At 36.4% G+C, this 18064-nt stretch overlaps 1 protein-coding gene across 1 annotated transcript in view; it reads right to left on the bottom strand.

Annotated features, from left to right (window-relative positions):
- The window catches only part of STON1 (stonin 1), a 63328-nt gene that overhangs the window by 2852 nt on the left and 42412 nt on the right, over positions 1 to 18064 (bottom strand). The window contains exons 2-3 of the mRNA XM_074286794.1: positions 14973 to 16956; positions 412 to 614 (exon numbers count right to left, since the gene is read on the bottom strand). Of these exons, the coding sequence (XP_074142895.1) occupies positions 412 to 614; positions 14973 to 16905 (2136 nt within the window). The 5' untranslated portion in view covers positions 16906 to 16956. The remainder of the gene's footprint in view (positions 1 to 411; positions 615 to 14972; positions 16957 to 18064) is intronic.

Here is an 18064-nt window from a genome sequence, read left to right as displayed (position 1 = left end):
AAGTATGTACATGGAAGATGCTGAATATTGTAAACATTTGCTTCCTTTGACTAGGCTAAGTAATATCTTAAAATAATATTGTATTCATTCATTCAACATTTATTAAGCACTTACTATATACAAATATAGTGGCAACTGCTATAATATATAAAGACAAAAATAAAAGTAGTCCATATCTTCAAAAAGCTTATTTCCTTTTACAGTGTATGTATTTTTTCTTGAAACTTCATTATTTAATATTTATTCAATGTTAAACATATTCATATTTATGGCAATAATCTTTGTCTCAAACACTCTTTACACTTATATATATAAACATATAACTACTTAAGTAATTCAAGCAAAGCATTTATAATTAAATTAACTCACTTCCTGTAGCCCTGAGATGGATCAAAAGAGCTTAAGACTCACCTGGAAGTTATAGCAAGCTTTCTGAACAACATGTTTCTGGGGCTGGACATCACTCTCTATGCCCATAGCCTTCATTTCTGTCTTTGAAGCATAATTGTTAAGCATGACAAATTGAACTGTAGCAAATGGGTACCAATCAGAAGGTATTTCTTGGTCTGATCCAAGTTCTAGTTTGTATGACAAACTATGGGGATGATCAGGACCTTAGGAAATAAAATGACAAAGGATTAGTCAAAGTAATTGCCTCTTTTCCTTTGAATACATGAGATATTTTTCCCTTTGTATAAAAGCCAGATCCAGAAACAGAGGAACCAGTGTAAATTTGATATAAGAACAAATTGTCAGAAATTAATTTGTGTTAATTGAGAGAAAGTCAATCAAGGTTAAGCATAAATTATAGAATACTTCTTTTTTTTTCCCCCCAAGGTTACTTGCTAGAAAATCAAGGAACTAAGCAACTTGCAAATAAAGTGTTTCCAAATAGAAGTCCTGCTGGGTCTGTTTTAATAAACTGATGATTTTTTCATAACTAATAATACCATTTGCATAGTTTCATTGTGCTAAGTAACTACAAAACAGCTCCTACTCAAAGAAATATAATATATTTCTACAATCTTGTTTCTACTATCAATAATTCATTCCCCAAACTTTTTCTCCATACACCATGCAGAGAAAAACTTTAGCCCAATTCTCATTAAAATAACAAATACTGAATCAGTGAAATCTAAGTGATTAAGATTTTGTTGCATTTCAGAAAATTAGATGCTATCCCCAAAATGTTCTTCATCAGAATAGTTTCTTCCCTTCTTTTTTCAAAGCTCACAAATATATGGAGTAAAGGATTATGTTTTGCCCTTCGTGTTTGTCCTAAAGTTTTTTTTTTTAAGCCTGGTGGAGTGTGTGTGTGTGTGTGTGTGTGTGTGTGTACAGAAGCATATTGAATAGTCAGCATCAATGGACACCTGATCTTATTGCAAAAGATCTCTGGTTTGCATTAGCAAAATTATCTACATACATCAAATACGGATGCTGCCCTACTTAATGTAATATATTGGATGGAAGGCATTTTAGCAGACTAGACAGAATGGAATTCCTGCTTCATTGGAATGACAAAGATGGCCCTAGCTGTAAAAGGTTTCCACCAGAATGTGACTTAGGGTATTAAACCAAGTCTAAAAAGATCTGGCTTATTTCCCGAATGACAAATTGCCTGTCATTCCTTACAATCTTGACACCAGCTGGTTATATATGGAGTCCCTTCCCCCAGAGAGACAACAGGGAAACACCCAAATACAAATAGCCAGGATAACAGATGAAACCAGGAGTGAAGGCCCTGAGACCAAGAGAGTTCTACCAAATTAAATACCCCATTTTTTCTATCTTATTCCTGATTGGCACATTGAAAGGGACTGTCTACTTCCCCTCCATCAGAGTTTCTTAACCAGTTCCATGGATATAGGTGTGAGAATTTAAATGGGAAAAAAAATTGCATCTTTACTTTCACTATAATTAGTTTCTTTCCAGCTATTGTATTTTGTACATTTAAAAATATCATTCTGAAAAGAGTCCATAGATTTCACCAGACTACCAATGGGAATCCATTTGGCGTAAGAAGGTTAAGAAATCCTGCCCCAGATGGATATATTGAGAAAAGACTCTGGTTTCTTTTGTCTGCTTCAACACAAAACCCCATAGACCCTAACCCTGCAACAACCCTCCATCTCACAGAACCAATTGTGTCCACAAGTAGGGCTTTATTTCCCAGAACTAGACAAACGCTGGTAACCAAGGATTGTAGTAAGGCGGAAGCGCACATCTGTGTCCCTGCATCTTTCTTTTGTAAATGAATATCCCTCCAGTTATTTATAGGCTATTAATATTATAAATAGTACTAACATTAATAATAATATGAATACTCTACATAAAGGTGAGTATGGCTATGTTTCTATTCCTTTAATCCCAGAATGAAATAATACAGGCAATTATTTTTAGGAAGAATCAGACATTCTAAAGCTAGATGGGGTTACCTACCTATGAAGCAACAAATACTATACACACACACACACACACACACACACACATATACACATATATACTATATATTACATGTATGTATACATGCACATGTAATTATGTAGATTAAATATTATATACAGTATATATAGTGTCAACCAGCCCAGAGTAGGTCCCTAAACTGTGGGTGACTGGAGCTGTACAATGCAGGATAGATTCAGCAGAATCAGGAATAAAACAGAAGTTTAATTTAGCAAGGAGGAAAATGGCTTGCCAGCAAGGACATATGTGCTGGAGCCCTGCTCCTACTGGGGGAGACCTGATGCAGTGTCAGTATGTATACCTATGGCTCCGCAGTGAGCTGTAGCCCTGACAAAGACCCCTAACAATACAACAAGTTTGATTCATAGCACAGCTTCAGGACCAGAACACGGATGCCGCAGGTGCTTGTCCAAGCTCGGGACCACCCGCTGCTGATGTCAAACGGTACTGGGATTTTGCTGTGGCTGAGATCACCCTGAGGGTGAGCACAAAGGATTGTTGTTATGTCAAGTCAGTCTGTCTGCTGGGCCTTGGGCCTGGAAAACAGCTTGTCTCTTGATATCTTGAAAATATTTTATACATAGTTGCCCACATATTGTAGGTGTATGTGTATGTATATATATACACATAGATTTTATATATATATATATATGTATACATATGTATGTATATTGTAATCTATATGTGCATATATAAATTATAGATTATATACAGAGGGAACACACTAGCACCAAGGGAGATTGGGAAAGGCTTCTTGAAGAAGGTGAGATTTGAGCCAAGATCTAAAGAAAGCCAGAAATGGAGATGAAACAGGAGGAAATCTCCAAGGAAAAAGCTTGGAGTCAGGAGACAGAGCCTTTGGATTGAGGACCAGCCAGGAGGCCAGATCAAAGAATATGATCTCCATAAGAATAATGAATGAAAAGCCTAGTTGTGAAGTCCCCTAGGTGACAGGATGCCCAAAGTATTGACTTCACTCCCAGGACAAAAAGGAAAAAAAAAAAAAAAGACTGTTTTAGTGAACTTTTAAAATTTCCTCATTTTCTCAGCAGTTACTTCACAATAATTCTATTTGTGAATAATTAGTTAATCCAATTTTGCTGACAAATATCCTACAAATCATAACATGTTAGAACAAGAATTCTAGGGATAACAGAGGCTGACTCATTTTACAGCAAACTGAGGCACAGAAAATGGCCTTCCAAGGACACACAATGAATTGATAGGTGAGTTAGAAAAAGAATCTAAATCTTAAAATACTTATTTTTTTTAACTTTACCCTATATTTAACTATATTTGTAACTATAAGTCTACATATTCAAATATATATATATATAGGTATATATTTATATACCTATATATATATATATATATATACATACACACACACACACACACACACACACACATATATATATATATATATATATATATATAATACTTTAGGGAATTTATTATTTTCTAATTTATCAGAATTATAATTTATATAATTTATTCAGAATTTCTAATTTATCAGAGTGGCGGCTAAGAGACTATCCAGAATCTCTTACAACTATATGTATGGGCAATAATATATTTTACATAAGTTTAAAAAAAAGATGAGGGAGAGTTCTCATAACTTTCACTAAGGTAAAATTATAATAGAATACACATTTCTACATCCAGTTCTCAATATTCAGCCTTAAATTAGAAATTTGAAACAATGAGATCTATTCAGTAAATTAAAAAAAAAACAAACCTTGAAACTTTCCATCTTTACTCAAATTGCCTAGAATTACCCCCCCAGAAATAAGGCTACCTATCTTTCCAGGCCTAGTTCTAACCCAGTTCTTCTATGGGTTATTCTGGTCTACAATGATCCCTCCTTCTTCCATCTTTCAGACATCTGGGTAATCCATCCTTTTGGCACTCATACCCCTTGCTATTACTTATACTACATCCTCTCTTCCCAATTCAATAAGGCAACTTTAATATTTTACCTTTCCTGAGGCACAGTGACTGGCATACAGGAAGAGCTCAATACATATTTACTGATCACCTAAATAATTGTTTACACATGTTGATTTGTTTTCTTCTTTTATATGAAAGCAATTGTATACAAGCCACCTTCATCACAACCATGAGTGGTGAAAAGGACAAGAATCCTAGATCCTTCTAGGTGGTAAAGGATGATTAAAATACACTTCCAGAGCAAGCTTACTTTCCTTAAACATAGCTAAGCCTTTAGAGCCACTTAATTCATTGCTACTACCATGATCAAAAGCAAAGACTATCAGATACCCCTGTTCCAAGAGGTTGTATGCTTTCATGGAGAAAGTGCTGAGTCTCAAGAGGACTCAAATCGAACCTTACACATGATATAACTCAGCTGTTGACTGCAGAGAGGTTACCTAACTAAACCTGAAGCAACTCTTGTTAATTCTCAGCAGACTGACTCCTGGTCAAATCAAGCGATATCTACAGAAAATGGAAGAGTTCTACATTTATTAGTTTTTATATGGATCTATATTACTAGAAATATTCCAAACAGGTGTTGGGATAATGTTAAATAAAATGTGGTTCTAAATATCAGAAACCCTAGGTTAAGGAGTGGGTTGGTAAATATTTTAAAACAAGTTCTGGGCAGGCAGAGGAGAACTGGAAAGGAAATGCACGCATGGAACACTTTAATCTGCCTTGTTAACATTTTCTCCATCACTTTCTTCAGTCTAGACAACAAAACAATCAGTCAAGTCCTGATTTGTAATGTTTGTCAAAGGCATCAGGGCTTATGTTGAAATTTTAATAGCTGACTTTTGTAAACTGGTTCAATCTGATTCTATCACCTTTGGTCATATATGGTCCATATCTATCCAGATAGATAGATAGATAGATAGATAGATAGACACACACATATATGTTTTATACACTTATATGTGCATATACACACATACATACATATATGCATAATCTGTTCACACTAAAACGATTTTTTTTAAAAACAAAGACTTTTTACATACAAATAAATACATGATGATGTACTGGTATGATAATGTATTTTGTGAAAATAATTCTGACATTGCATTCAGCCATATGGCCTAACCTGGTTAGCTAGTAACACATTATTTTATATATAAGACTTAGAAGAAAAAAGAAATAAAAATCCAGAAGGAGAATTCTCCCTTTAAATTATATATATATATTTTTAATTGGGAAAGGTATTCTCCCAACTTTTTCTGCTTTTTTGAAAAAATAGCACCACTAGGTAATAACACAAAGAGAAATAACAGAAACAACTATTATTTATCCCAGTGATGGCCACTAAGGGGCACTCTTTGGCCTGATTAATAACTGTCTCTGAGACAAACCCTGCTCCGTACAATTTTAACATTTCCTGTGCCCAGCAGAACATCGAGGAGACTTCATAATATATAACAAATATATTCAAGAAAGTATATATATATATATATATAAGAAATTATGTTCATGAGACTTTTTTGCTTTAATTCTGCTTCTAACTTGCCCTCCTGATAATTAACCTCCCCCCAACCCATATATCCCTCCTTTGTATTCTTCCCTCACCCTTTGCTTCCCTGTCCCCTCTTATTTCTTTATAAATTCTGAAGGGTGCTGTGCTCTTCACAGTATATGTGTAGTGTTGTCTATTTAACTCATTCCCAATGCGAGTAGGTTTTCAGAACTACAAGCACTCTTCCCCCCTCTAATGCCTCTTCCACTGTTCCTCATTTGTATAACATGATTACTATTTTTATCTTAACTCTGCCCCATCTTTCTTTTGAGATATCATATTACTGATGTCAGTTTTAAACATATGCTATATATTTCCCATAAAAAAAATTTATCCACGTTGAGTTCCTTGAAATTGATCTTTGATATTGACTCATAGGTTAAATTTTCTATTAAGTTTGGGTTTGGTTGATAGAAAGTCCTGAAAATCTGCAAGTTCAATGAATCCATTTTTTCCTCATTCAATATTATAGATAATTTTGCTAGATATGATAGATTTAGCATCAGGCCTAGTTCTTTTGATAGTTGGTAGATGTGATTACAGGACCTGTGGTCTTGTGTTTGTGGCTGTTGATAAATCCTGTACAATTCTAATTGTAGCGCCAGTGTATTTGAATTGTTTTTTTTTTGTTGTTGTTGTTGTTTGTTTCTTGCAAAATGTTCTCTTTGATCTGGGAGTTTTGAAGTTTGGCAATGGTGTTCCTATGTGATTTCCACAAGGTGGTGATTGAATGGATTTTTTTCTATTTCTACTTCCCCTCATGTTTTATTCTTGGATTATTTTTTGCATTATTATGTCAAGGTCCTTTTTTGGTCACAAATTTCAGGCAGTGTATTAATTCTTATATCTTCTCTTCTTGAGCTGTTCTCCAAATCTGTTGTTTTTCTTATGTTTCACATTCTGTTCCATTTTCTCATTCTTTATAATGTTTTATTACTTCTTGATCTCTCATAGCTTCAATGGCTTCCCTTTGCCCAATTCTAATTTTCAAAGAGTTATTTTCATCTTTGAGACTCTATCTCCTTTTCCAGTTAGTTGACTTTTTTTTTATAATCTTTGTTTTGGTTTTTTTTTGGATGGTTTTTATTTTTTTTTTTTCTTTTTTAGTTTTTTCTCAATGTCTCTCATTTGATTTCTAAATTTTTTTTTTTAGTATTTCTATAAGTTTTCTCTGGACAGGGAGTCTTTTCACATTATTCTTTGAGGCAGAAGCCTTTTTTTTTTTTTTTTTTTTACTAAATTGTCCTCCTCTAAAGGTGAACCCCAATCTTCCCTGTTCCTGTAATAAGTCAAGGAGGAGAAAGTCTCTGTGGTTCCTGGTGGGGCTCCCCATACCCAGGTAGGCAACTAACTCCCACTAGATGTTTCTGAGAAGCTAGCCCGGAGATATTCTGGAGAAATAGAACATGAGGGGAAAGTAGAAATAGAAAAAATCCACTCAATCACCACCTTGTGGAAATCACATTGCCAAACTTCAAAACCCCTAGATCAAAGAGAACGTTTTGCAAGAAAGAAGGAAAAAAAAATTCAAATACACTGGAGCTACAATTGGAATTGTACAGGATTTATCAACAGCCACAATAAAAGACAATTAACACAATAAAAAAATTAACACTGGTTAATCCCAGCCATGATTCAGATCTTCTCAGGTTGTACTGAAGGACCTCTGTTCTGCCCCAAGTCTTCTGGATTTTTCACCAGTCTATTTGGTGGGAGGCGCAAATTTGATCTCTTTGTGGGAGAAATTAGGAGAGCTTGAAATTTACCAACCTACTCCACCAGCTTCCCAGAATCCTCTATTTATAAAGCCTTTGAGAAAATGATAAAAATAGTAATTTCCTTTTGCTTTCTCAAACCCATTCCGTGAAACTTTCTGAGGTGTCCAGTTCTGCTCCCCATCAAAACCTGTTCTCAGAAAAGATTTTGATGTTAGTCTTTTAAAAAGTAATATTAACTTAAATTATAATGTTACCTCTTCCAGAAGGATGCACATTTTAAGAAAGGTCAACTGAGGAGACATCAACAATTAAAAATTAATAATAAATTAATGAATAAAATTAATAAAAATTAATTTAAAATTAATATATCTATGTTCTCATCTACATAATTTTTTCTATAACAATAATTAATTAATAAAAATTAATTTAATATTAATATACCTATTTTCTCACCTACATAATTCTTTATATAATAATAATTCATAAAAATTAATTTTAAATTAATATACCTATTTTCTCATCTACATAATTCTTTATATAATAATAATTAATTAATAAAAATTAATTTAAAATTAATATACCTATTTTCTCATTTACATAATTCTTTATGAGAATGGCTGCTCTATGTATGAACTGGAAATATTCTTAGAAAATTAAAGAATATTCTAAATTTTCAAGAGCAGACTATATCTCAGCCTTTTTTTCAGTCGTGTCTGGCTCTTCATAACTTCATTTGGGGTTCTCTTGGTAAAATATACTGAAGTGTTTTTCTATTTCCTACATCTTCACAATCACCCAATTAAGAGGAATAAAGATTATAAGATCCCATTGTGAATGCTCATTCATTTTTTTTTAAGTATTTGACTTGACAGAACAAAATGCAGACTTTCTCAAGCAATTCTCAAGCAATATTATGAAAGAAAAAGAATTCTAGGGACACCTAGATGGTGCAGAGGAGAGAGCATCAGCCCTCGAGTCAAGAGGACATGCATTCAAAACCAGCCTCAGACACTTAACATTAGTGGTGTGACCCTGGACAAGTTATTTATACAAAGTGTCTCTCAAAAAAAAAGATTCTGAGACATACAACTAGACTGTTCAATAGTCTGCTGAGGATCATCAATTTAGACTTGAAAGAGAGCTCTGAAGTAGACTTGCTTATATATGATTGTTTGTATTCTGTCTCCTACAATAAATTGTGAGCTCCTTGAAAATCAATTGTCTTTTGCCCTTCTTTGTATCTCTAACACTTAGCACAGTGTCTGGCACATTGTAAATGCTTATTAATGTTTATTGACTTATTAGCTTTACCATGTTTCCTCCTTGATATCAACATAGAAGCAAAGCATGAAAAAGAAAGGATATATTCCCAGTCTCGTGGAAAAAGTCTTAGACAGGGTCCAAATGTAGGGAAAATGCTTCTGCTTGTGATTGGAATTAAACTAATTAAATCAGGCCCTAGAGTATTATAAAGTCCCTTCAATGAAACCCATGGTTATTGAAGATTTAAGCATCCATTCTCAGAAAAAAAAATAGACAAAAAGTTTATACTGTCCAGATACTGCAGTACCATTCAGATGGGCAACCTATTGAACCAGCGCATTACTAACTGCATCTTAAGCACTCTAAGACCCAGAACTGAATAGGAAATTTTGGAAACTGCACGATGCTTTCAATGAAACAAGCTGCTCACTTTCCCCAAACTCCATTGTTTTAACATTAAGATATTCCCAATGGTGCTATATGGCAGCAAAAACCAGTGGCAGATGACTGAAACGACAATGGAGAGACACAGTCAGATTATACACATTACAATGATGACGTTTGCCCAAGGTTTTCAGAGATATGTGTGAGTGAAAAAAGAGACATCTAGGTATCATAGTGGATTGATGTTATACCTGGAGTCATTTTCTCTTTGCCTACTTGAAAATACCGTTTCATATATGCATTCCCTTTGTGCCAAACAACCAGCAAATATTTCATTAAATTTTTCAAGTTTCTCCTTGTTCACCTCTCGCCTATTCATTTCAAAAGTACTTTGATCTACTGTTTTGCTAATCTCACACGTGTATATCCTATCAAGAAACCATTCTTGCTTTCTTCTTATACACTCCACCCCTATATCACTACTGTTGTGCTGGTTCATCAATGAATGATTAATCATTTAATCACAGTTAATGCCAGGAAAGAGGCAGCTAGATGGCTCAGTGGACAGGGTACTGGGCCCGGGTCAGGAAGACCTACATTCAAACATAGCCTCAGGTAAGTCCTAGCAATGTGACCCCGGACAAGTTACTTTACTGTTTCCTTAATCCACTGGAGAAGGAAATGACGATCTTCTCCAATATCTTTGCCAAGACCAGGGGCAACATGGTCCATGGGGTCACAGAGTCAGACATGACTGAACAAGAATGCTAGAAAATGCAAATGGTGTAACCAGCACTGGGTTTTTAAAAGCACATGCATTCATGTAACAATTTTAAAGGAGGATCCAGTGCTATATCATGAGTTTAGAAAACAAATTGGGCTGGATTGGGCCAACTTACATGAAACCTCTTAGTTCCTTAGGGCTGGCCGAGTGCCCCTAGACTGAACACCAGGAATTTGCTCTTGGGACACTTCCCCCAATTTCACCTTACCGTGCTCTTTATATATTCCTCTGTCAGGAACACAGTTCACATCATAATTCACTCATTTGTGTTGTCTGAGCCTGTGCCCCTTGTCATCGGAACCTGCTTCTCTTGGCCTGGTCCTACAAATGTTCATTAGATCATATATATATATATACAATTATATATTATATGTACAATTATATATTATATGTACAATTATATATTATATATACAATTATATATTATATATACAATTATATATTATATGTACAATTATATATTATATGTACAATTATATATTATATATACAATTCTATATTATATAATATAATTCTATATATAATATAATGTATATTACATATATTATATAAGCATATATATCCAAAAAAGAATGACCTTGATCTGTTTTCCTTTGAAGGAAATAATCCATTTTAATAACACCTCTAACCTCGAAATGGGAGAAGGCTATGTGGTGGAGTATAAAGCACTGTCCTTGAAGTCAGGAAAACTGGGGTTCGAATTGGCTCTGACACCTACTTCTTGGGTCCTCTGGCTTCCTCCAAAATCCCCGCTAAAATCCCACCCTCTGCCTTCACACTAGTGCCTTCTTCTTGTTGATCCTCTCCCATTTATCCTGTACCTATTTTATTTGTAGATACTGGTATTCATCTTGTCTTCCCCACTAGACTGAGAGCTCCGTAGTTACAGGGACTATCTTCAGCCTTTCTCTGCATTCCCAGTACCCAGCACTTAGTAGATGCTTAATAAATCCTTACTGACTGACTGATGAAATCATAGATCTAGCCCTAAAAAAAAAAAGTCTTCAAATCTCAAAAAAAAAATTTTTTTAAATGATGGTGGACTTACTCTTCCTCAACAAGCAAACGAAAGAGGAAAGCAAATAATGTATCTACTTATGTATTGAACTTTGGCAGATTTTAAACTTCCTAAGTATTGAAGTGTGTTGGGACACAGCGGAGTTGTGAGAAGACCAGGAGCTAATTTGTTCTTATTATCAGTAAATTAGGTTCACAAATAGCCTGAATATCAGAATTTTAGGGAATCGGGTTGACTTTCCATGGAAATTTTCTCTATCAGCAACAGACTATAAAGAAAGGATTATTAATGAGGCTCAACAGGGCTCAGCACAAAAAAAAAACAGAGCAAAAAGAAAGGGGGGGGGAAGCTTTGCCACATCTGGCCAGTGGAATTTTCTTTCTACAGAGAGTGTCTGGGATTCATAGAGTGCTCAAAATGTAGTGTAATGCTCCAATGGTGACCTATAAAGGAGGAAACCACTGAGACCTGGGAGAGTGGTAGAAGAACTGGCCCAGAATAGTAATCGCACCATAGATGTTGGGGACCAAGGAGCAGGGCTAGGGAAGAGCCAAACAGCAGGGAAACCAGGTTGGAAGACCACTAGGGAAGAAAGCAGGCCTCTAAATTTCAGCACAAGGTGTCAGACAAGACGAAACCTCATTTTCTCACCCTAATTCTGGTTCTGCTTTGGGCCCAAAGCTTACTGACCTGCAAAAAAATTTCAGATAGACTCAATTGCTTAGGGGCAACTTGAAATGTCAACTTGAAAGGAAGTTTCTAGTACAAGAGATCCAGGGTCTTTAACAACCTAATACTTTTTGAAAATATTTTTTCTCAGTGACTTAGATTAAGGAATAAATGTCAACTTAATACATTTATAGACAACACAATTTTAAGAGAGATAACATGTTAGATAATAACATAATTAATTTGTATTAATGTGGAGGCTACTTCCATTTTACAGACAAGGAAACAGAGGCAGAGAATTGCTGAGATTTATATAGCCAATAAGTCTAAGGCAGGATTTGAACTAAGGCTTTTTAAATGCCCACTCTAGGGCCCTTTCTACTATAAGAGGAGAGTCAGGATCCAAAAACACCTTAATAGATGAAAACATTTAGCCAAATCTTATAAAAGCAAACAAACACAACAAGAATAAATGTCAAGTTTTACACTTGGGTTAAAAAAATCAACATCACAAGTACAAGATGCTGGCTAGGAAGCAATTTGAAAAGGATCTCATTTTAATGGACTTGGAAGCATATAAGATCACAAGAGTCAGGAGGGGGATCCTGCTAGATGGCATGAGGAAGAGAGTGGGAGCTCTATAGTCAGGAAGACCTGAGTTCAAATGAAGCCTCCAATATTCACTAGCTGTGTGATGCTGGGTAAGCCATTTAACTTCTGCTTGCCGTAGCCTTCTGGGCTGTAAAATGGGAACAATAATAGCACCTCTGTCTCAGGGTTGTTGGGAAAACCTATGAGATAAGACCTGTCAACCACCTGGCACACAGCAGAAGCTACACAGATGCTAATAAAGGTGAGAGGATTCCGGGAAGATGGTGGAGCAGGTCAGTAAATTTCAAGCTCCCCAGATCTCGCTCAAGAGCAGAACAAACTTGCACCTCGGAGTGAACAAAGGCTGGTGAAAAATCAAGAAGACGAAGCAGAATGGGGTCGTCCAGGGATAACCCAGGAAGAGCTGAAGAAAGAATCCAGGCTGGGGAGTAACCTGCAGGGAGTGCAGACATCTCCAAGCTAGCTCCCCAGAAACGCCAAGTGGGAGCCCGGGGGATAGTGGATTGGGCTGGAGCCTTTCGCCTCCTCGAGGGGGTCTGAGCATGGGAAGACTGAGGGAACCTAGGAAGGCCAGGCCCAGCTGTGCCCCAGGAACCAGCACACCAGGTGAGTGCAGGAGCAGTGGGGCATGGACCCTGCCGGCCCCAGAGGAGCGGGGAGCTCTTGGTTTGGGGTTCCAGGTCAGAGGGGGGAGCTGAGGGAAGCCAGAGGCTCCATCCGCTCCACCCCAAGATTAGACAGCCACACTGACCGTTTTAGATGCATGTTCACATATGGGTAAATGTATCTATGTTATATGTGTCTGAGTACATGTAGACATGTATATGTCTATGTGCATATAGATATTGTATATGTGTGTAGATCTATGGGTAGGTGAGAATGTATATGTATAAATGTGTGTATATGTATTTCTATATATATATATAGAAATGTATATACATATGTATGTGTATGTATAGGTACTTAACTATAGCCTGCTTGGGGAAGGTGGGGGGATAAAAGGAGGAAAAATAAAGTAAAAAAATACACAGCACAGACAAAAAAAATAACCTACAAAGAAACAAAGAAAAGATGGTCACCCATGAATATAATTCCTTCTACTATCATTCACATATATATGTGTGTGTGTGTGTGTGTATATATATATTCTTTCTTGAATTGATAATCTATTGTTACATATTTTGAGTCCTCCCTGATGTTCTGCTGGGCATATGACAATATTCTGTTTTGTTTCCTTTTCTGTTTTTATTTTTCTATTTTTTTAAATAAACAGAAAATAAAAATTTTTAAATGCTAAAGGTGATGATGAAAATGATGATGCCTGTGGTGATGGTAGTGGTAGTGCTAATGATGGTGAAAAAGACTCAGAAGCTCTTAGAATACATTACAGGAGCCCAATTGTATGGAATAGGAAGGCAAATATTATGTTCAGTTTGAGTTACTAAATTTTAGGAAGGACATCAATACTCTGGAAAGTGTCCAGGTTTACTATAACCACCAGCATAGTAAAGGATTAAAAAAAAAAAAAAAAAAAAGCCAAAACCAAGGGAAACATTTAAATATGAAAAACAAACAGGTATATGAGGGAGTCACAGGGTACAGGGAGAAAAAGGAATAGGTTTTTACAGGTCCAAAGTTTATGTTTTATCAAGATCAACTGAAGGAAGAAGACTTTGGGGATTAGAAAAATGGTCCTGGAGGAGGGATTACACTTCTTCTGCTGGTTCCAGAAGGCAGAACTAGGAACAGTGTGGGCTCAGTGTAAAAGAATATCTCCTCAAAATTAGCACTACTGAAAGGAGAACGACTCCCTCCCTCCAAGTTTCTGTTTCTTGTGTGCCTGTAAGCAAAGGCTGGATGACTATTTATGGGGGATATTATAGGAGGAGATTCTTATTCTAATCTGACTGGACCAGAGAACCAACTATTCTAAGCCTAATATCCGATAAAATCTGTCAATTTGATAAAATAAATAAGTTAAAACAATAGCAAAAGGCCTTAACTAAGCACACTTTAAAATGTCAGTGTAGTCTATTCTACCTAACAAGTGATAAACCTAAATCTGCTACATGCAAAGCTTGATATAGATTGGGAATATAAAAAAATGCCTGCCCCTCCCAAAGAGCAAGACGTATTTGTAGATTATAGATCCATAACAGGCTGTTTCAGGTATAAATGGGATTCTAACTCTCAGAATTGTATTATTTCTAGGAACCTAGGATGTTTAGGAGAATGTCTAACATTTGAGGTTCTAAATCTACAAACCCCTATCAAGGATAAGGCCCTGGACTGAAGGGATCTGGCCTAGCATGACCCAATTGTCTGTTTAAAATCAATCCCATTAAATCACTTTGCATCACATGTGAAAACACCACCCTGACTATATTTTTCACCTTTAAACCATTAGTTGTGTAGACAAAGCCTCAGTTGACAAAATTGATTAGATGTTTGAGGCTATATAATTCCAGTGTGTAGACTGAAAAGCGCAATAAAAATATTTGTAACACTGCAATGGAGGGACAAATAACTTGGGAAAAATTGAATATTTACTTGAGTTTTTATCTGGCAAACGGTCTATCTTCCACACGATCGCCCTATAGGCGCTCTCATATTTTGCCGTTCCCAGCGTGACCTGGATGACAGGTTCCGATTCTGGTTCGTGTAAAGATCCAAGGCACGTCCGGCGGTTCATTTTGGCCTTCAGGGACTTCTGTCTCTGGAGATTCATGGTCCAAAGTGCTTTGATCCACTGGGCAGGGACTGGAAAATGTATCATTATATTGTCACAGAATCTCAAAGGACTAGAACGGGTTGGGGTCAGAGCAGATGAGGCCATGTTGACAAAAGCCTGAAGCTCAACATAAGCACCCTGAACAACCACGGCAGACTTGACCGAAAATGGAAGGTCCTCCCCATCATACAATGTCTTAAAACGCATCAGTTCAAATCTACAAGCGTCCAAGGGCAAAAACTTAATGATCCTCAACTGCTCAAATTCTTGTGCTTTCACACACTTGTGAAAATGGTATTCAAGAATTTCAATTCCTTTCTTTTCTGGGTCTCTCTCAAAATAGCGTTCATCTTTTTTCTGTAGCTCAAGGTCGTTTAAGGATAAAAAACATTCTGCATTTCCATTCACAAAGCAAAGGCAGTAAATGTGAGTAACTACAGCACTTTCAACTAGCCTTCCTTCTTTAGTGACCTTTCCCCAGAAGTTGTCCACAATTTCCAGGGAAATTTCTTGTTCTTCATAGTTTCTTTTTTGTTTAGAAAGAGGAGGGAGTTTCATCAGTTCCTCATCTACCACTGTCAAAAATTCAAGGAAATCATGGTAGTCTGTGGTCCCCAACTTTAACATCTGTTCTACTTCTGGCTCGTGGACTACTTCTGTCTTAGAATGGTATTTCCTTTTTTCTGTATATGTCACATGCTCAATCTTCACAGTGTGGATTTTCCCTGACATGCTAAAGTTCTCGACTTTGGGTTCGGAAAGTCTGCAGTATGGGTCCAGCTGAAGCTCTTTAAATGGTTTCTCTAGCCCTTTCTCATAGAACATTTGCAAAATGCCCCCAGGCAAGACTTTCAGGAATATGGGGCCCCACTGCCTAGAAGACATCATATTTTTCTTCTCGGGGATTCTAAGCATGAAGGGCCACCCAACTTTCTGCTGACTTCTGAATAAAGCATGGGGGACAAAGGAAGGACTGTTGTCTCCAGTGTACAGACACTGCATCGACAGGCTTCCAATTGAGTCTATAGCATCATCTGTAGCTTGTAGGTTTTCTAGTCTTTCACACACATAGCTGAATGAACACTGATTGAGACTTTTCTGTTCAGAAGGAGCTACCCTTCTGCTAGACCTCTGATCTTTCCCCTCAGGATCGAAAGCAAAAGGAGAGGTGCTATTTGAAGACTCTTCTTTCCAAAATGGACTTGAAAATGCACAGTCATCTTGAAAATACCGAAACTGTGGGAAGTCTCGTTGACCCAGGATTTCAGGTTGGTGAGGATAAGGGTTCCTTTCGTCCACACGGTCAGTTTTGCCATCTGGGAGCTTACACAAATGATCACTGGGTGAGGATGAATGGGCAGGATAGTTGGGTTTAGAAGGGAATAATGAAGACTCTGCCTCTGGTGTTGGAAGTGGGCTGTTGGAAGGCCATTCAGGAATAGGATAAAGTGCGTGAATCCCACCTGGTTTGGGAATACAAGGAAAACCAGGATAGTCTTTGGTTGGTGTGGAAAGGGGAGAGTTACTCGGAGGTCCTGGGCTTAGATAGAAATCCACAATGGGAGAAGAAAGAGGGGTACCACTGGTAGAGGAAGATCCATAAGATTCCTTGAGGCCAGGGAGATTCAGCTTAAGTCCATTTGGTTTACAGATGTTATGATTCTCCAGGGGAAAATTCTTGGGTTTTTGAGGGGACTGAGAAAGTGGCTCATCATCAAATGTGACCCAGTTGGCTGGGTTTGCAGAATACATCCTGGAGGATCAAGCAAAGCACTTCTGGATATACCAACAGGCATGAAGTATCTGTTAAGAGAAAAAGAATTCATAGATTTACATGCTATCTACTTTCATGCAGCATTTTTTGATTTGATTTAATTTAACAATGTTTTATCATCCTATTCTGTGGGAAAGAATCATAAGTACACAGACCTAGTAGCTGCATCATAAAGTGAAATTCCTGTCTCGGGGCACTTGCAATGCAATGAAGACTGAAATAAGTCAAGGCTTAGTTGTTTTGTTTTTCATTAAGAATTGCATAATCAAAAAAAAATTAAAAATAAATTTAAAAAGAATAGCATAATTGTCAATAATAGGTAAATTATTGTGGCACAGCAATAATCCTGGGTCCTTTGCAGATGTGCCAGTGGGAAGCCAGCTCAGATCAGTTCTGACAAATTAAAATGGCTTCAAGTATGGATCCAATTCAAGAAAGAGTCTTCACCAGCAATTTGGCTATCAAATGATGAATTATTTGGCTATGGTGATCCATGAATTAGATCAAATTACAAAAATGACTCTTAGTTCTGTGTGGTCTTTTTATAGCACCTAAAAATACTAAGTTAACAGTATTCTGATTTTAAGCTCTCTGTCAGTCAATAAACACTTATTAAACAGACAAGATGTGCCATGAACTATGATAAGCACTAGGAATATAAGTAATGGAAATAGGGTATATAAATAATATATAATATAAATAAATATAAATGGACAGTCCCTGCCCTCAAGAAATTTCCAATCAAATGGGGGAGACAACAGACAAATAAATATATACAAACAAGCTATTTACAGAATTAAAAAGGAAATAATTAAAAGAGGAAAGGCATTAGAATTAAGAGAGGTTAGAAAAGACATCCTACAGAAGATAGGATTTAACTATCACCCAAGGACTGATGAGCCAAAGTATTATCGGAGGAATTTAGCCGTAGTCATACATTTTCATTATAAACAAAGCAGAAACAGAGAGATAGGTCACCATTTCTTCTTGGAGTCACAAATAAAGCAATCTCTAGTGTTAGTTTCTTTGTGTATTCAAGGTGAACAAGAAACATCATTTCATGGAATACTTGATCATCTCACCTAGTAATGTTTAAGATAAGCAAGAGGCCCACCAGAAGAAGGTTCAAACTTTTGT

The sequence above is a fragment of the Sminthopsis crassicaudata genome, chromosome 2, assembly GCF_048593235.1.
Source record: "Sminthopsis crassicaudata isolate SCR6 chromosome 2, ASM4859323v1, whole genome shotgun sequence".
NCBI lineage: Eukaryota > Metazoa > Chordata > Mammalia > Dasyuromorphia > Dasyuridae > Sminthopsis > Sminthopsis crassicaudata.
The sequence above is the reverse complement of the archived record's forward strand: the minus strand, read 5'-3'. Positions and strand labels throughout refer to the sequence as shown.